General features: G+C 34.8%; 1 protein-coding gene across 7 annotated transcripts in view; it reads left to right on the top strand.

Moving 5' to 3' along the window:
* Positions 1 to 24,195, top strand: part of ATRNL1 (attractin like 1) — a 738,261-nt gene that overhangs the window by 324,722 nt on the left and 389,344 nt on the right. For all 7 annotated transcript variants that reach the window (XM_081573518.1, XM_081573521.1, XM_081573515.1 and 4 more), the window contains one exon: positions 4,359 to 4,437. In XM_081573518.1, coding sequence (XP_081429644.1) covers positions 4,359 to 4,437 — 79 coding nt within the window. The remainder of the gene's footprint in view (positions 1 to 4,358; positions 4,438 to 24,195) is intronic.

Raw genomic sequence — 24,195 nt, 5'->3', positions numbered from 1 at the left:
GGAAAAATCATTAAAACCGAAAAATTTTATACTGGCTTTCTATATCATTATAAAAGTGACACTTTTTTTTTTTTAATTAGTTTATTTTCTATTTTTTAACTTTACAATATTGTATTTGTTTTGCCATACATTGACATGAATCCACCATGGGTGTACATGTTTTCCCCTCCAGAACCCCCCTTCCACCTCCCTCCCCATCCCATCCCTCTGGGTCATCCCGGTGCACCAGCCCTGAGCACCCTGTATCATGCATCGAACCTGGACTGGCGATTCGCCCCACACATGATAATTTACATGCTTCCATGCCATTCTCTCATATCATCCCGCCCTCGCCCTCTCCCATAGAGTCCATAATACTGTTCTGTTTATCTGTGTCTCTTTTGATGTCTCGCATACAGGGTTATCTTTACCGATTGACTAAATACCATATATATGTGCTAGTATACTGTATTGGTGTTTTTCTTTCTGGCTTACTTCACTCTGTATAATAGGCTCCAGTTTCATCCACCTCATTAGAACTGATTCGAATGTATTCTTTTTAATGGCTGAGTAATATTCCATTGTGTATATGTACCACAGCTTGCTTATCCATTCATCTGCTGATGGGCATCTAGGCTGCTTCCATGTCCTGGCTATTATAAACAGTGCTGCGATGAACATTGGGGTACATGTAAAAGTGACACTCTTTATCTGTATCATGAAGTTTAGGTCCAAAAGATTAAATTCCCAATGGAGAAATTTGACAAGACTTTACTGTCCTAAACTGAACCTTGATCTTGTAACTATTTTGGAGGGGAGGATATTGTGAATTACTGATTTTCAAATATGAATACTTTTTATTGGTATTTAGGTTGTGTTTAAATGTGAATGGATTTTGTTGCTTATACTATTGCCTACTACTGCAGCCATTGTGAGAGAAACAGTTGGCAGGATGTGATGTCCGATTGAGTATAAGGGATGATAAAATTGAATGTGTTTTGACATTTTAGCTGGAAAATAATAGACAAGGCAACATAAAGGGGAGGACTTTCAATTTAAGACTTTGGTAACTTTGGCAATTTACATAAACACTTCATGAGCTCAACTTTCTCATCTTTAAAATGAATGTATAGCATGTGTGATTGTGGTAATGAAAGAATTAATGCATGTAAAGCATATCATGCAGTGCTTGGTACATATTACTCAGTAGATGTTAGTTCCTATTATTATGAGTGTTATTCTTGAGTTCAGTTTGTATATGGCAGATTTATCTCTTATGTTAAGATTCTTATATGGTAGAACTTAAATTCAGATAAATGGATCCTTAGACTATATATAAATTATCAATTCTCAGTAACAAATTTCAACAGTTACATGTTAACCTGGAAATAACATGGGAAGTCTAACTGCTGTGCCAGCAATTCAGACTAGAACAGGGTTTCAGCACTATTGGCAAGTTGGGCTGGGGAAAATCTTTGTGATCGGGAGGTGGACTGGCCTCTGTATTGTAGCATATTTATCAGCACCCCCTTGTGTGCACCAAGTGTTGACAACTAAAAATGTCTCCAGCCACTGCCAAATGTGCCCTAGAAGGCAAAACTCTCCTTATTGATAACCACTGGGCTAGAATAATCATGTGAGTGTCTTCAACTATATAAAGAAGTATTAGCATATAGAAGAAGGAAATGACTGATTCAGTGTAACCCAGAGACAGAAGCAGCACTGATTAATTAAAGTTAGAAAGACAGGTTAATAGAAAATTTCATAGTTTGAGCTATTACTTTAAAAATAAAATGCACTAACCTGAGTCAGCATCTTCTTAGCTACCATGAATATTTAATTAGGATCTGGATCCCTACCAGGGTTCTGCTGGGAATTTCTTTCCTGGGAGGGAGTCTGAACTAAATAATCTTATAGGTCTCTTCTAATAATAAGATGCTCTCATTCTGGCAGGTTTAATGACTTTTATTTGGAAATGATTCCAATTGAGGTCTCGGTTGAAGCCATGAGAGTAACTGAGCTCTTTCTCTGAGAGCAAGAGTAGATAACAACATGGTTTTGTGAATGAATTTTCAGGGATGTCCATAGTTTAAAGCAAGGAATCTGGAATGCAGCCTACCTTCACTGAGCCCACAGTGTATCAAGAAGGATGAAAGGAAGCCACGAAAATAAAGTGTTCAGAAGGAAAAGAATGGATGGTTGGTATTGTCAATTGAGAAGTAAAAGTCAGTTGATAGGGAAAAGACTAGTTTATTTAATTTTTAAAAAGTGAGGAAAGTAGTTACTAAAATGTTGCATACTATGGAAACATTAATTATCAATACTAACAGTTTTATTAGTATAAAAATTAGATACCAAATTATAAGATACTAAATAAGACTAGGTTATGAGAAGATTGACGTGGCAGTGGCTATGTGGACCTCCTCAGTCAGCTATAGAAAGCTTCAGAATTATTCAAATAGGGTTATTGCTTTTTATTTTATAGGAGATGTGGGACTTGAGCACTTCTGAAAAATTGAATTTAGATGAAGCAGATGAGTTTATAAATATTAGGGAGAAAGACAATTATATAAAAACCAGAAAGGCACCTTGGTGGTTGATCCTGGGGAATATGTGAAACAACTGTTATGAGATAGTGTGCAAGCTCAGAGTTCCCAGCAAGTGGGGAGGTAAGAGTTTGAGGCTTACGTGGCTCATTTTGAACTTTGACTCTATCAGTTAAACTCTGTGTGTGACTGTAAGCATCTTACTTTGAACTTCTCCGAGCATTGGATTGTTCTTTCCTAAAATGAGAATAGTGTATCCTATCTGGAAATGTTCTTAATGTGACATACCTAGCACTTATCTGGAATGTGTTCCTACTCAGTGTATTGGTGTTAGAGTTGTCTTTGTCATCATCATTGAAAGATATTCTAAGATCTCTAAGTGAGGCAAGGAGGAAAAAATGTATTTAAGGAGAAAAAATATATTTAAGGATTTGACAAGAGAAGAAAGTGTCAACATTTACACTGCTTATGAGTGAATCAGTTGATGAATACGATTATAATTTGGGGTGAAGACCAGGATTTTTTTCTTTTTGTAATGATCAGTGGCCAGTGAATTTGTAGTGGCCCTATTCCACTCACTTCTAGGTCTTTTCATAGCATAGTCTTTGACCACAGAGCAAAGGAAGAGAAAAGAAGCAGTCATGTATGGCTGGGATTGATTAATCATATTCACATAAATCTGTTATTTTGAGATTTACCAGTCTCAAATTACTGCTAAAAATGTATATTTTCCATTATCATGGTCTATGGCATATTGTACTTCATGCATATTGACCACATGTATATACATTGTAACAGTTATTTCTTGATTTAAATATTGGCATGTAAAGGGATTCTCAACCTCAGTACAGCTGATGTTTTGGATTGAATGATTCTTTGTCACTGGGGGCAGTCCTGTGCATTTCAGGATACTTAGTAGCATCCCTGGCTGTACTCACTCGAGTATGGTTGTGCTTCTCTCCCAGTGTGATAATCAGTCATGCCTCTTGTTCAGTTGCTAAGTCATGTCTAGCTCTTTGCGATCCCGTGGACTGTAGCATGCCAGGCTTCCTTGTCCTTCACCATTTCCCGGAGTTTGCTCAAAATTATGTCCATTGAGTCGATGATGCCATCCAACCATCTTGTCCTCTGCTGTCCTCTTATCATCCTGCCCTCAATCTTTTCCAGCCGCAGGGTCTTTTCCAGTGAGTCAGTTCTTCGCATCAGGTGGCCAAAGCATTGGAGCTTCAGCTTCAGCATCAGTCCTTTCAATGTGTATTCAGGACTGATTGCCTTTAGGACTGACTGGTTTGATCTTCTTGCTGTCAAGAGTCTTCTCCAACACCACAGTTCAAAAGCAACATGTATCTAGATGTTTTTAAATGTCCCAGGTCGGGGGCAGTGGCAGAGGGGAAAGGGCTAAATCGCCTTCAGTTCAGAACTATAGGAATATTCTCAGATACAAGATAGTTGCTGTTAATTTAAAATGAATAAATGTGTGATCTTTAAATTTATAAAATTGCCAGAATTTATGACCCAGTAGCAATTCTAGATAGATTTATTGCTATGTAAAACCAACAGAATTATAAAGTTACATTCTTTCTGACAGAGAAAATCTGAGAGATAGACTATACTGTATGTATCTCAAGGAGTATAAATAATTTTTTCCACCTGTATACTTTGATTTTACTTGAGAATGTTTTAAGAACTTCTAATTTACCCTTTTTTTCTTGAATATTTACCAAGGCAAAGTGATTACTTCAATATATTTTAAAATATTCTACATCTTCTTTTATTATTTCATGATATATTGCAAGTGTTTAAAGCAAAATTTATTTGTGTTTTATTTTCTAGTTGTTTTTTATCTTTATTATTGGTGGCTGCTGTGGTATGGAAAATCAAGCAAACATGTTGGGCTTCTCGACGGAGAGAGGTAATAGTAATATTACTTAATGTTTTGTTTAAAGATTCAGGCAAACATATGGATCTCTATTGCTTAATTGGCATGCTCCTTTCAAATAGAGTTTTTCAAATCAATTTCATTATTATGATTGAACAAGTCAATCTTGCATTTTTTAAGCTTTAGAGCAAAATATGCCATTGTCATTTTAAATCCATATCTGTAGAAACATTGTTTAGTTGAAAGCAGTTTTTTTTAAATAGTGCTAGAATTTATAGTGAATAGAAATATTAGTTTTGTTGATTAAATAACCTTCAATCACTTTAATTTAGATAATTAGCTATATTATGAAAACATAATTTATTTTTATAACTCTGTTACAATTTAAGGGAATATTCTGGGTAATATTAATTTTTTGGTTTATATCTCATAGAATTTTTTGATAATCAAAGCTTTTCCATTTCATAGGTATATGATAATCCAAGTGTGTCTGTATTGCACCTCAATATGATACATTACTGTATCAGAATTAATCTGTGTATCTGTTATAATCTTAAAATTGATTAAAAAAGTAGTAGTCTTATGGAGCAACAGCTGATGATATAAATATGTTATACAAATATAGTTTCTTAACTTTGTATATATTAGTTAATTGAAAGGAGCAAATAATATGAGGACCCTATGTATACAGTAGATTTATTGTTCTTTGCTTTATATAATGGAGAAGCAAGTTTCTGTTTTTATTAATATTATCTCAGTCTATTAGTGTTAATATTAGTATTATTAGCATTCTATTTGCTGTTGCTTTGCCCAGTAAAGTTTTATATGTTTAATTTTGTGCAGTGATGTATAGCAAAGATATGATTGCTTGCCTACTTATTTTCACATATTAAAAGATTATGTTTAAAAGCAATCCAAAATATCCCAAACTATAGAATTCGTAAATAATGTGAGTTCTTAATTATTCTATTTTCAAACATCCAGTGTCTACCTATGTTTGCAAACTTGAAACCACTTCCCTGCATATAAATTACTGATCCTAATTCCCTCCACCTTTCTGATTTTCTGCAAATGGTCAGTGCAATGTCAATGGGAATTTACTTGGTATGATGCTATGGTAAAAAGTAATCCAATTTAAAAGAGTTTTTAAAGTGTAAATATATAAATATTTTGCAAAAAGTGTTCTCTGTAGAAATAAAAAATCTTCTACACATGCTAGGCAATTTGTTAAGGTAAAAGTATAGATTCAGGAAGGGTAAAACAAGTGAAGCAGTAGGAAGACCTTCCATAATGGAAGAGAACAAGTGACAATTTATGCCTCTATTCATTAAAAAAGAGGTCAAGGGGCAATCAGGGAAGACTGGGTTCATACTTCATTATGACTAGCAATGTTTAAATATGTGATATCTACAGCTTATAAAATATAACTGTATAAATATAGCATTGTGAAAAGATCATTGTACAACTCTGCCATTAACTAGCTGGGTAAGTGGTCTAATTGAATTTGCTTTCCTCTCAAGAGATTGTATTGCACTATATAGCTTATTCTCAGTTAGAGGTTCCTAGAAATATAGGAATGTTTATATTCAATGACTAAAGTTTATAAGCTATTAAATATTTGAGAAAAATGATGGGAATTGTTCATTTAATTATGAAACTTTCACACTTTTCAAAATGACAAATTGTTTTTGGTTAAGCTATGACCTCAGTATAGTAATGTTTACTGCATATTATCAGATGCTCCAGCAAACTGAAATTACTTTAATTTTTAAAATACAGATATATAAAGTTTTAAAAAATTTTAAATACAAATATGTATATAAAATATATTTAATTTTTGACTGGCAGTCAAAAATCTTTCAAAGTATGTGTTGCACATTTGGGAATGAAGGAAAACTAAGAAGGGTGAACTAGGTTAGGAACCTCTGGACCTGTTCTAATCTGTGGTTCTAAATGTTAGAGTGTCCTCTTGATAATCCACAATATAATGTCCTTCTTTCCAAATCTTCTAGGTAATGAGTCATTTTAGAGTATAATAATATTTGCATTTAATTTGCTACCTCTATGAACATTTAAAAATCTGCCCTGTTGAAAGGTCATGTCATGTTACAATATCATATGTTAAGAAATATTATGAGGAATTTTATCATTTGTAATTTTATTAGGTCTTTTAAATATAAAATTCCAAATGTCTTAGAAACCACTCATATGCTGATTTCCAAAGTAAAGATGACATTATTTTGATGACTACCAGACATCCTATTTAATTAGTAATTTTTTAATTATTAAAAGGTTGTCATTTTGGTTTTAGAGCCCTAAAGACTTTTAACTACACAGTGGCAACAAATGTGATAATCTCATTTATAGACTTTCTGTAAATGGAGGTTAAAATGTATTTTTATCTGTCTTTATTCAGTCATAACTAATAGATTAACACTAACATTCCCAAAAGGAAAAGACCTCAATATTTTTTCTTTATATGGAGATGTTACTTTCTCTAAAGCGTTAATACATCAATTATTATAAACTGCAAAGGATCCCTGTGAACAGTAGAATGACAATTTATCTGTAACAGTAAATGAAGGTCATTTAAAAGATTCTTCCTTTTTAGTACTTCTATAATTTTGTTACAGAAATTGTGTTATTTGATTGTCTAAATATAAGGACTGTTTTAAAATGAGTATTTGACTATTTTAAAAATATATTGTGTTAATTAAACCAGACATACTCCTGTTTTATTTTTAGCTATTTGAAACTTTGGGTCTCATAAACACACACATAGAATTTTGTGTTATAATTTTAATATCAGAAGCCCATTAATAATTTCCTGCCTTCAAATAATACCTCTTGGAATTCAGGGGCTCTTAAAAACACAAAATGAAACTATAAAGGACTTTAATTTTAATGTTACCTCTTCATATAAGAGCTCAAAACTCATTTCTGTGACAACTCTATTAAAAATATGAAAGTTTTGTGTGTATGTGGGGATGCTATACTAATGAATGGATACAGTAAGTGGATATTGATCAATGGAAATACTATTATATATGAGAAAAATTAGTTCAATTTTGTAGCTTATGCTTGTTACATAGGTCTTGAAAACCTTGATTTTCATCGGTGTATTTAATTTTAGATAGTCATTACATTCAAAATAAAAAAAAAAATTTGTTAGGATCAAGTATATGTTAAAAGGAGACTTTTAAAATAGCATTGCTGCACTTAATAATTTTCATGTTTAAACTGAAATTTGAGCTTTTAATAGGTATCAAAAGGCACACACTCATTAAAATGTTATGATTACTCCTTGCGATAAAGAAATCTACTCTTATATTTGGCTAACATAAGTGAAACTATTGTGCATATCTTAACAGTTAGAAGAAGTTTTTTTTTCAATTGACACATTTATTTCCATTTATATTGGGTGGTCTAACTGTATTATGCCTCCATTAAAATCAAACTGAAATATCTATGGAATAATAGGTCCCATAAGCAAAGGTAAGGTTATGTTTAATCAACTTCATATTTCTAGTGGGTTTGTGTAGTTGAATGATTATGTTTCTTATACCAAGAGCTTTTCTTTCTTTAATTCTCTTTACTGTTCTTTAAAGGATAAAAACATATTATTATAGATCACTATCACATTATTTGCTTATCTTTCATAGCATGATAATGCATCTCTAATGCTTGAAAATCAATAAGAACAATATTGGGGATAAGACAGTGTCCACTGAGTAACTGGTCTTGTGTTCATGTTGCTATATTTTCCCATACATTTCACAATCACACATCATGGAGCCTAAATTAGAATTTAACATAATCTACCTGAAATTTGAGTTGGAAATAACAAACTAAAACTCATAAATAGAATCTAGTAGCTCTGAGTAACAAACAACTTTTCCTGAAGCAAGCACATTAATTATTTTCTCTGCATCTGTTCATGGTCACAAAAAAATACCCAGAGAAGAATTAATACCATTGTTATACTTTACTAAAGACATGTCATGAGTAAATAATTTATGATAAAATCATCTCTGAGAGGGTAAATTTGCAGTAAATGTGTTCTCATCTAAGTATTATTAATGCAATGAATCAATGTTTACAAAGTAAGTTGCTCTACCTCTTTGGAAATACACCCAGTTTATTTAGAGGTAGGAGAGTGGATGTAGAGTGAAGAAAGTAATGAGAAAATATTATTTTGGGTGGAAAAGTTAAAATTAATTAGTTAGCTACTATACAAAACTTCTTGTAGAATTTCTTGGTACTTTAAGAATTTGCATTTTACTTTTAATAGTCAAAGAGTCCAGTATCTAGATAAAGCTTTCCATGAAACATGTTCCTTTGTCAAAAAAGCAAGAAGTTTTAAAATCATTATTAAATAATGAGCTCATGTAATGTCTATCCCTGTAGTTAATGGCCTTAATATTACCTTATATTTGCTTAACATTTACTCTAACACTATGATACAAATCAATCATTATTTTGAGGTAACAGAAAGAAAGACCATAGCCAATTAATTATGGTTCTCTTGCCACTAAGAGTATTTGTTTTATACTTATTCAAAGGACTCTTAAAGAATTACTTAGATATAGATTTTATTATATATCATCACATATATACATTGAATGGAAAGTAGAAGCAAAATAAATTGGTTAAGCTATTAACAAAACTTGTTCACATTCATAGTTCAGTTTTTCATAAATCACTTTTTGACTTAAGAAAAAGTGTTTTGTTTATTTCACATAATATCATTGACTAGAATAATCAAGTTTGTGTCTGTACAAGTAATGACAACTATATCATAACTGCCATCTGGTCAGTATTGGTTGTACAGTTTCATTGATTGTAAGACACATCAGACTTGAGAGATATTAAAATGTGAAAACAATGTCTTAGAGTCAATAGAATATGGTAGTGCTGCTGTTGCTGCTAAGTTGCTTCAGTCGTGTCCGACTCTGCGCGACCCCATGGACGGCTGCCCACCAGGCTCCCCCGTCCCTGGGATTCTCCAGGCAAGAACACCGGAGTGGGTTGCCATTTCCTTCTCCAGTGTGTGAAAGTGAAAAGTGAGAGTGAAGTCACTTAGTCGTGTCCGACTCAGTGACCCCATGGACTGCAGCCTACCAGGCTCCTCCGTCCATGGGATTTTCCAGGCAAGAGTACTGGAGTGGGGTGCCATTGCCTTCTCCAGTAGAATAGGGTAGGGCCTACTTTATAAGGTTTACAGTACTAAACAAGTTAATATGTGCTGAATACCTCACTGCCTGTTACTTACCAGACTACAACAAAAGTTAGCTATGGTTGTTGATATGTAAAATAAATAATGACTGGTGTTATATTATGCATTCATATTAGTAACAGCAGCTCCTATATATCTAGGATTATTTTCCTCTTCCATATCCACTTTGACACAGAAGTTCTCAATCTAGCAGGTACTTTGGAATCACCTGTAGATCTTAAAAAATATATTTATGTATCCCTGAGTGTCACTCCAGTACTCCACCCCAACCTGATCCATAAATCAAAATTTCTTTGAGTCTCAGCTTGATGTAACTATTTTTAAGCCCATAATTGATTATAATATGCACCATTAGCACTGAAACTGCTTTGACTTCTCCTCTTAGAGAGTGAGAAAAACATTGAAGGGTTTTCCACAGAGGAGTTAAGTGATTTGAGTTAAAAGGATGTGCTTTTAAACTGAAAGTGCCACTGCTGTTTGGAGACTAGATTATAGACAGGCCCCTATAGACACAGGGAGACTAGTAAGTAGGTTATTACCATCCCTTGTGAGAGATGATGATGGCTCAGATCAAGAGATGGCAGTGTATATGGCAAGAAGTGATTGGATTATGAGTACTTTTTGAAGAAAATAACTGAATTAGATGAATGGGGTGGTGTGAGAAAGAAATAAACAAGCATGACTTCAAAAGATTATAAAAACAAGTGTAACTTCAAGGTTTTTGTCTGAGCAACTGTAAAGATAAAGTTGCCATCAACTGAGATGGCGTTGATTGCAAGTAAAATTGGTTTGATGGTATGAGTTTATGAGTTCATTTTTTCATGTTAAGTTTGACAGTTCAATTTTACATGTTACATTGGATATATAATTAGGCAAGTCAAGGAAGCAGAAGTTGATTCTGGATGAGGAAATAGATCTGGACAGGAGAGATAAATTTGGGAATATCAGAATATAGATATAGAGAGCATTTAAAACCATGAGACTGGATGATATCACCGAGAGAGGAGAGTTAAGCCCTGAGGCATACAAATATATTGTTATAAACTGAATGTATTCACTCACAGATTCATATTTGAGGCCCTGAACCCCAATGTGATGGTATTTGGAGGGTAGGTCTTTGGAAGGTATTTAAATTTACATGAGGTTGGTACAGTTGTGATGGGATTAGTGCCCTTATGAAAAAGAAAGAGACACAAGAGCACTATCTTTCTGCTAGTACACAAAAGTCTGTTATACCTTTCTAGCACCCACTTCACAAAATAGATATGAGCCACTCTTCCTACCAGCAGCTCTGGAGCAGTAACATAGAAATTTTGCCTAGGATGAGAGGTGGTTGTAAGAACGGCGAGCTTAAAAGTGTCCCTTTAAGTGAACTGACTTTATTTGGAACAAATTATAGGTAAATTCAACCCTAAAGCTTCTCTTGAAAACAGTGGAGATTGTGGAGGAGACTAGAGGAGACTAATCAATAGAGGAGACTAATTTCTCCATGACACCAACAAGCTAAATCATAAATTAGCTAGAAGTTTACTAGAAAGATCCAGGGCTGTATAACATTACAAAGATCCCTCCTAGGATTGTAAAGAACACCAAAGCACTGGTCTCAAATATTATCCCTGAGTGCATGCTCAGTCACTTCAGTCGTGTCCGACTCTTTTCGACCCTATGAACTGTAGCCCACCAGGCTCCTCTGTCCATGGGCTTCTCCCAGGCAAGAATACTAGCGTGGGTTTCCATGCCCTCCTCCAGGGGATCTTCCCAACCCACGGATAGAACCCTTGGCTCCTGTACTGCAGGCTGATTCTCCACCCACTGAGCCACCTGGGAAGCCATTTTCCCTACAGTGGGCCCCAAATTAAGTGGATCAGATTGCAAAGCAATTTAAGCCCTAGAGCATTATCAGAAGCAATAATCAGGCATAATTCATGAGGCTCACAGCTGAGTATAATACCAAAGACAGTAGGTAGCTAAACAGAAAGATCTAGAAAGAAGCAGTCAAAGAGAGCCCTGATCAAACCACTGTCATCTCAGGTGACTGTGCACAGGCCCAAAGCTCCAGTCTCTATGGAGCAAATTCACAGGCTGCACTGCAGGGAAAATAGACTTTCTTAAAATAGCCCAATATTGTTACTGCACAAGCAAGCATGTAAAAACATTAAGTGTTGGGTATGTTGGGTGGGGGGCGGGAAAAGAATCACTATCCAGAGTTGCTGCAGTCTATTACCTTAAATGTCAGTGTTTTTCAACCAAAAATTACCAGCTGTGCAAAGAAAGATGGCTTGCAGTGCATACACAGGACAAATAGCAGGCAACAGAACCTGCTTGTGAGAGAACTCTGCAGTTAAATTTCACTGACAAAGGCTTCAGAGCAGCCAATGTAAATAGTCCACAGAACTAAGGCAACAGTGATTAAAGAAGGACAGGAAAGGAGGATAGAAATATCTCATTGAATAGAGAATACCAATAACAAGACATAGTTATAAAAAAAAAAAGAGAGAGAGACCCTAATGGAAAATCAGAATTGAAAAATACAGATTGGACCTAAGCAAAATTATAAGGTTTTGTTCTGAAAAGGAAACCATAAACAAAACAAAAAATATTCTACAGATTAGGGGGAAATATATGCAAATATTATGACCCACAAAGGCTTAATCTCCAAAATATGTAAGTAGTCCATGCAGCTCAATAACAATAACAAAACAGCCCAATCAAAAAATGAGCAGAAGACCTAAACAGACATTTCTCCAAAGAAGACATGTAGATGACCAAAAGACACATGAAAACATGTTCAACATCACTAATTATTAAAGAAATGAAAATCAAAACTACAATGAGGTACTACCTCACACCAGTCAGAATGGCCATTATTAAAAAATATATATAAATAGCAAATGCTGGAGAGTGTGGAGATAAAAGGGAACCCTTCTACAGTGTGGATTGGAATGTAAATTGGTGCAACCACTATGGAGAACAGTATGGAGGTTCCTTAAAAATATAAAAATAGAGCTACCATATGATCCAGCAGTCCCACTCCTATGCATGTATCTGGAGAAAACTATAATTCAAAAATATACACGCATCCCTGTGTTCATAGCAGCAATTTTTACAATAGTCAGACAACCTTAATGTCCATCGACAGATGAATGGTTATAGACAATATACACAATGTAAAATTACTCAACGTAAAAAAGAATGAAATAATGCCTTTGCAGCCAAGGACCTAGATGGACCATAGATGGACCTAGAGATTTTCATACCAGTGACATAAGTCAGAGAAAGACAAATAACATATGGTATCACTTATATGTGGAGTCCAAAATATGACACAAGTGAACTTATTTATGAAACAGAAACAAACTCACAGACATAGAAAACAAACTCGTAGTTACCAGAGGGTTTGGGGGAGGGATAAATTAGGAATCTGAGATTCGCAGATACAAACTACTACATATTAATATAAAATAGATAAACAGCAAGATCTTACTGTACAGCACAGGGAAGTATATTCAGTGTCCTGAAATAAGCCATAATAGAAAAGAATATGAAGCAAAACAAGCAAAACATCTTGAGAGGAACGAAAATGAAAACATGATATACTGAAACTTACGGGACAAAGCTGAAGCAGTGCTCAGTGGAAAATATATAGCTGCACATGCAAATATTAAAAAGAAAAAAGAAATTGAACCAGTAGCCTAACATTCCATGTTAAGATACTTAGAAAAGAAGAACAAACTAAATATATAGGTAGCAGAAAATGAAGGAAGTAATAAAGACTAGAGGAAAAATTAATGAAGTCGAGAACAGAAAAGGAAAAAGAAAATCAGTGAAAACAAAAATTGGTTCTTTGGAAGATCAACAAAACTGACAAAAAAGCTCACTAACCAAGAATAAAAGAAGATTCAAATCACTAAAATTGGACACGAAAGAGGCAATATTATTACTGACCTTCTAGAAATCAAAAGGCATCCAAAGGTTTGTGAACATCTGTATGCCAACAAACTGGATAATTTAGCTGAAATGGAAAACTCCTAGACATGCATAAACTGTTAAAACTAATTCAATGAAGACATATAAAATCTGAATCATGTAACAAACAGAAGGATTGCATTAGTAAATTAAAAATTTCCCACTAGATGGATCAATGGCGTGTCTGCAACCAGCACATATAGTGCCCAGACCTTTCTTTCTAATACAGTTTTCAGATGAAAGGAACCAGGGTGTTTTTGAGAATTGGCCAATTCTAGGACTGGGACAGGGAATATAAAAATTGAGTTTGGGGTTTTTTGTAGTGCCAAAATGTTAGGAATTGTTCAAACGCACAAACACACACCCACATAAACAATACAGTGATGTGAGTCAAAGGGACAAAGGGACAGTAGAGCCACCAGCAGCAATTCCCATGATCATGCTGGAACAATCTGAACAGTGATGTTTCATTATAACCAGGTATATAGAACAAATATCAGTGAGCCCGTACTGATAAAAAGTTATTCAATAGATTAATAAATGGGGCAGAACTGATGTTGTCCCATGAAGAATAATGCAAAATAATTTTATGTAGGTACTTTGCCCCTAAGTGGAGCTTGACTGGATACTCCTTAAGTGTGAGATAAACATAGTGACTCTTTACAAAGAACACAGTTAGGAATAAGGTAAGAAAAGTAGAACTGAGTCACATTACAGCAGAGAATTCTGGCAAACACTCCCTTAACCAGATGGTCAAGGTCAACATCAACAAAGATTTGTCATCGTGATGTGTGCTATGTGCTAAGTCGCTTCAGTTGTGTCCGACTCTTTGTGACCCTGTGGACTATAGCCCTCCAGTCAGGGTGATAGTATGTAGCTCTGATATGATATGACAAGAAAGGTTTTTATCTCTGTGGTCTTCCTCCCCAAAACCTATACCTCTAAACTGATCATGAGTGAAACATTAGGTCAGTCCTAGTTGAGGAACAATACTTGATTCTAAAAACATACTTGGTTAGTACTCACCAAACCCTTAGGAGACACAACTATTAAACGTAATGTGATGTCCTAGAAAGTATCTTGAAACATCTAAAAAGATACTAGTTTAGAAAGGAAGAGAGCTGAATAAAATAATGGACTTTAGCTAATAATTATTAACTAAATAAATATTGGTTCATTAATTGTCACAAATATACCATACTAATGCAAAGTGATGCTAATAAGAGAAACTGGGTATGGGGCATACTGAAACTCTCTGGAAAAAAATCTTTGCAATTTTTCTATAAATCTAAAACTATTACAAAATGAAGTTTATTTTTTTTTAAAAATTTCACAAATTTCACAAAAAACTATGTTCAGATGGCTTAGCTGGTGAATCCTATAAAACATTTAAAGAACTAGTACCAATCCTTTACAAACTCTTCCAAAAACCAGAATGGGAAGGATCACTTCCTAACTCAGTGTGTGAGACCAATATTATCCTAATACCAGATGCAGACTACAGCATCACAGGACAAGCAGAGACTAATATCCATTGTGATCCTCAAGACCATGCTAACAAACTGATACCAACAACACAAAGAATTATATTCTATGGCTAGGGGGGATTTATCGCATGGATGCAAGACTGGTTTGGCATCTGAAAATCAGTCAATACAATACACCAAATAAAGAAAATTAAGGACATTGATCACATGAGTATTTCAATAGAGGGTCGAAAAAGCCAAACCCTGTATTAGGAAAAAATGAAGTACTGATAGATGCTACAACAATAGATGAACCTTGACAGCATTAGGCAAATCTGTAGAGACAAAAAGTAATTTCTTGGTTCCCTTGGGCTGTGAGGTCACTGGTTTTGAGGAGGAGTGGCAGCTGGATAGCAAGTGATTACTAATAGGTATAGAGTTTCTTTTTGTGTCATTGGGAATATTTAAAATTAAATTAGTGTTGATTGTTGTACAGCTCTGTGACAGTAAGTACCATTTAATTTATACTTGAAATGGGTTAATTGTATTGTATATGAGTATCTCAAAATAGCTGTTAGAAAAGGAGGAGGTGTGATAGGAGAAGGAAGAGAGAACTTAAAATACAAAGTGTAGCTAATTCTTTTTTTAAAAACTGTTTATTTTGTATCCGGGTATAGCGATTTACAATGTTGTGATGGTTTCAGGTTAATAGACTCAGCCACACATATACATGTATCCATTCTCCCCCAACCCTGCTCCCATCCAGGGTGCCATATAACACTGAGCAGAGTTCATTGTGCTCTACAGTAGGTCTTTGTTGGTTATTCATTTTGAATATAGCAATGTGTACATGAACAGGGTTTTGGCTTCAGTGGGACCTTTGTACCTGTAGAGTGTATATATTTTACACTCGTGAATTTTGTTCTGGGGAAATTTATGTTCAGTGCTTCAGGCTAAAGCTAATCCTTCTACTTGTACACTGTATAGTCATCATTAAATCACACAGATAAGGTAACCATATAGTTGATTGAACTTAATTGAACTTAAAAAAAAGCCACACGTGTAAACTGGTTATTTAATTTTGGTGTTGTATAATGTATATGATTTGCTGCCTGCTGCATAGCATGGAGTCACAAAGAGTCTGACAGGACTTAATGAACACAACAACAATGTAAATGGAGTCTTTATTAATATAATAAATAGAGCAAAGCAAGTAAATTACATTTTATATTTGAAATCCAAGATCGATGCTTCTTATTTTCTATCATTTACATGGGTCAGTATGAGAGGTAACAAACTAAAATAGAAATCCATTTTTGTTTTGTATTTACACCTACTAGGTGACTAGGATTCTCTAATAGCTCAGTTGGTAAAGAATCCACCAGCAATGCAGGAGACCCCAGTTCGATTCCTGAGTTGGGAAGATTTGCTGGAGAAGGGATAGACTACTCACCCCAGTATTCTTGGTCTTCCCTTGTGGCTCAGCTGGTAAAGAATCTGCCTGCAATGCTGGAGACCTGGATTTGATCCCTGGGTTGGGAAAATCCCCTGGAGAAGGGAAAGGCTACCCACTCCAGTATTCTGGCCTGGGGAGTTCCATGGACTGTAAAGTCCATGGGGTCGCAAAGAGTCGGACACAACCGAGTGACTTTCACTTCACTTTCCGGTGACTAGGATGGGCTTCCCTGATAGCTCAGTTGGTAAAGAATCTCCCTCCAATGCAGGAGACCCCAGTTCGATTCCTGGGTTGGGAAGATCACCTGGAGAAGGGATAGGCTACCCTCTCCAGTATACTTGGGGTTCCCTTGTGGCTCAGTGGGTAAAGGATCTGCCTGCAATGCGGGAGACCTGAGTTTGATCCCTGGTTTGGGAATATCCCCTGGGGAAGGGAAAGGTGACTAGGGACTAGTATGTTCTCTCTTACAGAAAAATACCTGGTTACTAAAAGAATTTTTCTTTTATTAGAATTTGCATTGCCCTTGCTAATATATCTTTTGCAGAGTAGCAGTTTATAATCTTTTGTTTTCCATGAATTATTGTGGAATGATGGACATAGACTTTTTCTGAATTGTATTAAAAATTGAGTGTGTAGGAGATAATGTTGCCATCATTCCATATTATCGTCATTCATATTTTTTAAATTCCTTAAAATAAGGAATTGTTCCATATAAGGATATTCCATAATTTTTATGTCTGTGTTTGAGAATCCCTCTGCCTGGCTCCTGGGGCTTCCCAGGTGGCGCTAGTGGTAAAGAACCCTCCTGCCAATGCAGGAGGTGGGTTGATCCCTGGGTCAGGAAGATCCCCTGGAGGAGGGCACAGCAGCCCACTCCAGTATTCTTGCGTGGAGAATACCATGGACAGAGGAGCCTGGTGGGCTGCAGTCTATAGGCTCGCGAAGAGTCAGATGTGACTGAAGTGACTTACCCTGCATGCATTCCCACCTCCTACTTCCTTCCTACACCCTCCCCCTTGCCACTGTACACTTTTTTGGTAGCTGTATCCTATTAATACTTGGCCATTTATATATACATTTAAGCCTAAATACATAATTAAGCAGTTTGTATAATTTTATGAGCTAAAATTTCTTCTCTTTGTGAACTTTAAAAATATATTTTACTGATTCTAATTAGAAAGAATCTGCTTCCAGCAAAAAACATTTATGTTCTGACTGAATATAGTTACTGTAATGCATTACTTATTGCTTGTCCAAAATTAGTTTAGTTACCTAATAGCATATAGTTATCTCTGTCATGTGCTTAGTATTTTTATTTCAAAATAAAAGTGCTTTTATTAATGATATCAGCACCCTGAAGAATTGTTTTTTTCCTAATAATTCAACCATATTAAAAGGAACATGAAAACAGTAATAAATTGAAACAAATGATATTGTGCACCCTTCATCACAGGTAATGGATTACTGTAAATTGTTGTTGCTGTTCAGTCACTAAGTTGTATTTGATTCTTTGCACCCCCATATATTGTAACATGCAGGCTTCCTGTCCTTCACCATCTCCCAGAGTTTGCTCAAACTCATGTCTTGAGTCACTGATGTTATCTAACTATGTCATCTTCCACAACCCCCTTCCCCTTTTGCCTTCAGTCTTTCCCATCATCAGGGTTTTTTCCAATGAGTTGGCTCTTCGCATCAGGTGGCCAAAATATTGAAGCTTCAGCTTCAGCATCAGCCCTTCCAGTGAATATTCAGGGTAGATTTCCTTTTGGATTGACCGATTTGATCTTGCTGTCTAAAGGACTCTTAACAGTCTTCTTCAGCACCACAATTCAAAAGCATCAATTCTTCAGTGCTCAGCCTTCCTTACGGACCAACTCTCACATCCGTACTTGGCTACTGGATAAACCATAGCTTTGACTATATGGATCTTTATTGGCAAAGTGATGTCTCTGCTTTTGAATATACTGTCTAGGTTTGTCATAGCTTTCCTTCCAAGGAGTAAGCTGTAAGGAAATTTAATTGCTGTAATCACCATCTGCAGTGATTTCAGAGCTCAATAAAATAAAATCTATCACTGCTTCCACCTTTTCCCCATCTTTTTGCTGTGACTAGATAACATGATCTTAGTTTTGTGAAATGTTAAGTTTCAAGCCAGCTTTTTTCACTCTGCTCTTTCACTCTCATCAAGAGGCTCTTTAGCTCCTCTTCACTTTGTGCCATTAGAGTAGTATCATGTGCATATATAAAGTTTACTGTATTAGGGATTCTCAATCAAAGAGGACATTTCAAAATAGTGTAATTTGAAAATGTCTACTCTGGTTGATTTTGATGTCCCCTTTAGAGAGGCAATTCTCCTTTCTCATCCCCAAGAATCATAGTTGTACTGGAAATAATGCTAAATTGGCATTTAATGACATATACTATCTTTATCAAGAAATTACCTGGTATTCTTGCTATGTAGTATATTGCATTTATTTATTTTAAAATTATTTTAATATCTGTGTAATTATGGTCTAATTTGGCTTGCTATTCACTGAAATATTCATATACTTTAATTGTGATATTTAGGTAAAACACTATTAGAGTAGTGTATTTAATGAACATGGTATTTGTAGAACTTGAATGAATCTAATATTGAAAGAGTTAGCTATTTTAGTATGTTAATTAATTTGAGTCCAAAATCATTGTTACAGTATAACCAGTACCTTGATCAAGGGCAGACAATCACAGCTAGATTCTTTATTCCCTAGCACATGCAAACTGAAACTCATTTGATTAGCTAAGGACAAGCATGAATTTTTCCCCTCCCTTTTTTTTTCTAGACACATGTCTTTCATTTCTTTGGTAATTTATATTACAAAATTATATTCTAATAGTGGAAGAGAATATTAACAGTCACTCTCCTCTTTATTGCAAGCAAACATGAGCACATTGTTATCATATAAAACATTGTTTTTATTACCTTTACTTGTTTCATTTTTAATATCTATTTTTAATAAGTGATGTATCTGTTTCAAATTCAGCAAGTGCACCCTTATTCCCTAATCACTCAATTCTCTCCTTCCCAGAGCCAATCCATATTACTAGGGCATTTTTGTTTTTGTATTCTTTTGAAGTTATTCAATGCATGTACAAGTAACTGTTCACATACATTGCCCCCTTATTATTTACTCTAATGATGGATGATACATACACCCTGTTTGGAAGATTTTAACATTTAACTTTAAAATTCTGATAAATTCTTATAATTCTTAGTTATTATTTAAAATAATATATTTAATAGTGAGGAGTCAAAAGTATGTAAACTGATACTTTGATGATATATCACATTTTGACCATTTAAAATTTTTTTCCTCTTTACTATTTATTTCTGAAGTGAAGTCATGAACTTAGACTATTCTTTCAAAGAGATTTTTGTAAGAATCCCAGGATACCAGTTTAACTATTAATTCTGAAAAATAATTCTTTTCTAAAACTTGTTATTAAGGTATTACAGTGTTGTGTTAATTTCTGCTATATAGCAGAGTGACATATTTATACACATATATATTATATTTGATATTCTTTTCCATCATTGTTTATCACAAATATCAAATATAGTTCATGTGCTATACAGTAGGACCTTGTTTATGCATCTTATATGTACTGGTTCACATCTGCTATTCCCAAACTCCCATTATTTCCCTTACCTACCCTCACTCCCCTTTGGCAGCCACAAGTCTGTTCTGTATGTCTGTGAGTCTGTTTCTGTTCCATAGATATGTTCATCTGTGTCATATTTTAGATCCCACATACAAGCGATATCATATGATATTTGTCTTTCTCCTGACTTTGCTTAGTATGATAATCTCATGTTGCTGCAAATGGTATAATTTCATTCTTTTAATTGGTTGAGTAATATTCCACTGTGTATACTTTTCATCTGTCAATGGACATTTAGGTTGTTTTTATTTTTTGGCTATTGTGAATGGTGCTGCTATGACAATAACTGCGCATCTGTCTTTTTGAACTTATGGTTTTGTCCAGATATATACCCGGAAGTGAGATTGCTGGATCATATGTGTGTGTTAGTTGCTCAGTCATGTCTGACTCTTTGCAGCCCCATGGACTGTAGCCCACCAGGCTCCTCTGTCTGTGGAATTCTCTAGGCAAAATTACTGGAGTGGGTTGCCATTTCCTTCTCCAGGGGAGCTTCCCAGCCCAGGGATAGAACCCAAGTCTCGCCCATTACAGGTAGAGTCTTTACCATCTGACCCACCAGGGAAGCAGGATCATATAGCAATCATACTCTATTTTAGTATTTTGAGGAACTTCCATACTGTTTTCCATAGTGGCTGCACGAGTTTACATTACCACTAACAGTGTAGGAAAGTGAAAGTGTTAGTCGCTTACTAGTGTCCAACTCTTTGCAACCCCAAGGACTGTAGCCCATGTGTAGGGGGATGCTTTTTTCTGCACACCTTCTCCAGCATTTATCATTTGTAGTTTTTAATGATGGTCATTCTGACTGGTATGAGAAGGTACCTCGTTGTAGTTTTGATTTGCATTTATCTAATAATTAGCAATGATGAGCATCTTTTCATGTGGTTATTGGTCATCTTGATATCTTCTTTGGAGAAATATCTTTTTCAGTTTCCTCCTACCTTTTAAATAGGGTTGTTTTTTTATTATTGAATTGTATGAGCTGTTTGTATATTTTTCAAATTAATCCCTCATTGGTTGCATCATTTGCGAATATTTTCTCCCAGTTTGTGAGGTTGTCATTTCCTTTTGTTTATGGTTCCCTTTGCTTTGTGGACACTTATAAACTTGATTAGATCCCATTTGTTTATTTCTGCTTTTGTTTCTATTGTTTTGGGAGACTGACCTAAGAAAATGTTGGTACCATTTATGTCAGAGAATGTTTTGTTTAGGTTCTCTTCTAGGAGTTTTATAGTGTCTTGTCTGATATTTAAATCTTTAAGCCATTTTTTAATTAATTTTTGTACATGATGTGAGAGTGTGTTCTAATTTCATTGATTTACATGTGGTTTCCAATTTCCCATTACCACTTGCTGAAGATACATCTTTTCTCCATTGTATATTCTTTCCTTTGTCTGTAAGTGTGTGGGTTTATTCCTGGGCTCTGTGTTCTGTCCATTGACCCATATTTTTGATTTTGTGCAAATACTATACTGTTTTGATTACTCCCGCTTTGTAACAGCATTTGATGCATGGGGGGATTATGCTTCCTGCTTTGTTCTTTTTCTTCAGGATTGCTGTCACAATTATGTGTCTTTTATGGTTCCATATAAATTTTAGGATTATTTGTTTTAGTTCTCTGGAAAATGTCATTGGTACTTGATAGGGATCACATTAATTCTTTAGATTGCTTTGGCTTGTATTGTCATGTTAACAATATTAATTCTTCCAATCCAAGAATATTGGATATCTTTCCATTTCTTTGAGTCACCTTCAGTTTCTTTTATTAATGTTCTGTAAATCTTCCACCTCCTTGGTGAGGTTTATTCCTCAGATTTTCTTATTTTTTGATTTAACCTTACAAAGAATTGTTTGTTTACATTCCCTTTCTGCTACTGAGAAATCATTCTTAAAACCACACTCCCAGTGGAGTACCTCTCAAAAATTCATTGCTCTTATAATAATAAGTAAGTCATAATTATAATGTTTATAATAATCATATAAAGAAAATTCCTAAGGATTTCAGTAAGAAATTTAAGGCACAACAAACTAAATTATAATCTTTGAGAATTAAAATATTGTAAAACTGATTTAGATTATATTGTTAACTCTGAAATGTGAATAAATGGAAAATAATAAAATTTGACTTATGCTATTTTTGCTTCATTTAAATTTTAAAAATATTTATATGTAAATAGTTGTGTGTTGGTATAGTAAGGCTATGTAACTGTATAGTCATTATGTCATGTAGTTATAAGTTTCCATGATGGCTTTGTTTTTAAGGGTGGTACAGACTCATAAATCAGTACTCAACTACTGATCTTCCACCTAGTTCATTTAGAGCAGTTCATATTTATTTACCTTGGCCCTAATTTTTTGCTTTGAAAATTGACTTACAGTGATTTTGAAATGGACTTCCCAAGTACAATCTCTCCAACTGCTAGTAATTTGAACTATAGTAACATCCAAATTTAAAATCTACACATGGTTAGCATTTTAGGTAAAATATAGAAGATAATAATCAAAAATCCAGGAGTCATCAGTTATACTGAAAATTTCCCTTTTGACTATCTTTTCTTGGGGAGAGATTACTCTGCCTTCATCTCTAATGGTCTACCTTTATTTTTATATATTGCTATCAAATATTTCTGCTAACATAAAAGTGTATTTTTCTTAAAAAATCCAACTTATTTCTGTGGAATACAAGTTGACACAATCCTGTTTAGTCTATTCCTTTTACACTACTTCACTAAAAAGCATTAATTTACTACTTCCTGAAATACTGACATTGTGGACTCCAGTGAGATTTATAATTAGAACATTATATTTGACTTTCAAAAACCATTCATAATTGTTTAAACAATTCTACATAAAGCCCATAGTTATTAATCAAAATGAGAGAAATGCACTAGTTTTTTAGGCCGGTTTTCTATTATATCATTGAATATAAAACATTTATCTCAAATAGCTGTGGACAATTTATTGTTACTTTCAGAATAGTTATTTGCCTAACAGATGAGCTAACATGAATTCAGCTGTAAATCAGTTTTACTTCCTTTAGATAATTAGTAATTTACATATAACCTTTGGCTATTCTTTTATCTTAGAGTATTGATATAAGTTGCATAAAATTATTTTCTATATGGAAAATGCTTTGAAATGCAAAATCTAATTAAAATGCACTATTATTTTAGGACAATCGTGTTGCTACATGATTCTATAGAGACTATTGAATATTTTAGGAGTATGAACCAAGTGTGTATGCAAGCTAAATTGTAATCTCTGCGCACTACTATAGGGTTTTTCTCCATCAGTTCCAACAAGTGAAACTGTCAAAGTGTTTCAAGTGTGGCATTTTCTTTGTCTACTCTAAAAATAGCACTAGAAATTGTGTTATTGTTTCCATATTATGCTGTCTAGCCTATTTCATGGAGAAGGAAGTGGCAAGCCACTCCAGTATTCTTGCCTGGAGAATTCCATAGACAGAGGAACCTGGCGGGCTTTAGTCCATAGGGTCGCAGAGAGTCGGCCACGACTGAGCCATCAGCACAGCAGCCTGTTTCAGGTCAGGCACACGCTGAAAGGACATGTTTGTAAGATACACCAGGTAAGAAAGAAGACTTATTGTGACTGCAGGTGTCATGCCCATGAGCTGTGATACAGACCCCTGGAGTGTATCGCACCCCTAACGTGCAAACATCAACACGTTGTTGTTGTTCGATTGCCAAGTCCTGTCCATCTCTGCAACCCCACGGACTGCAGCATGTCAGCCTTCCCTGTGCTTCACTGTCTCCCAGAGTTTGTTCTTATTTATGTCCATTAAGTCAGTGATGCTATCTAACCATCTCATCCTCTGCCGCCCCCTTCTCCTTTTGCCTTCAGCCTTTCCCAGCATCAGGATCTTTTCCAATGAGTTGGCTCTTCGCCTTATGTGGCCAAAGTATTGGAGCTTCAGCTTCAGCATCAGTCCTTCCAGTGAATATTCA

The sequence above is a fragment of the Giraffa tippelskirchi genome, chromosome 2, assembly GCF_054371585.1.
Source record: "Giraffa tippelskirchi isolate mGirTip1 chromosome 2, T2T-mGirTip1v1.2.pri, whole genome shotgun sequence".
In the NCBI taxonomy this organism is placed as follows: Eukaryota; Metazoa; Chordata; class Mammalia; order Artiodactyla; family Giraffidae; genus Giraffa; species Giraffa tippelskirchi.
Note: the sequence above shows the minus strand (reverse complement) of the source record. Positions and strands in the feature narration are given on the sequence as shown.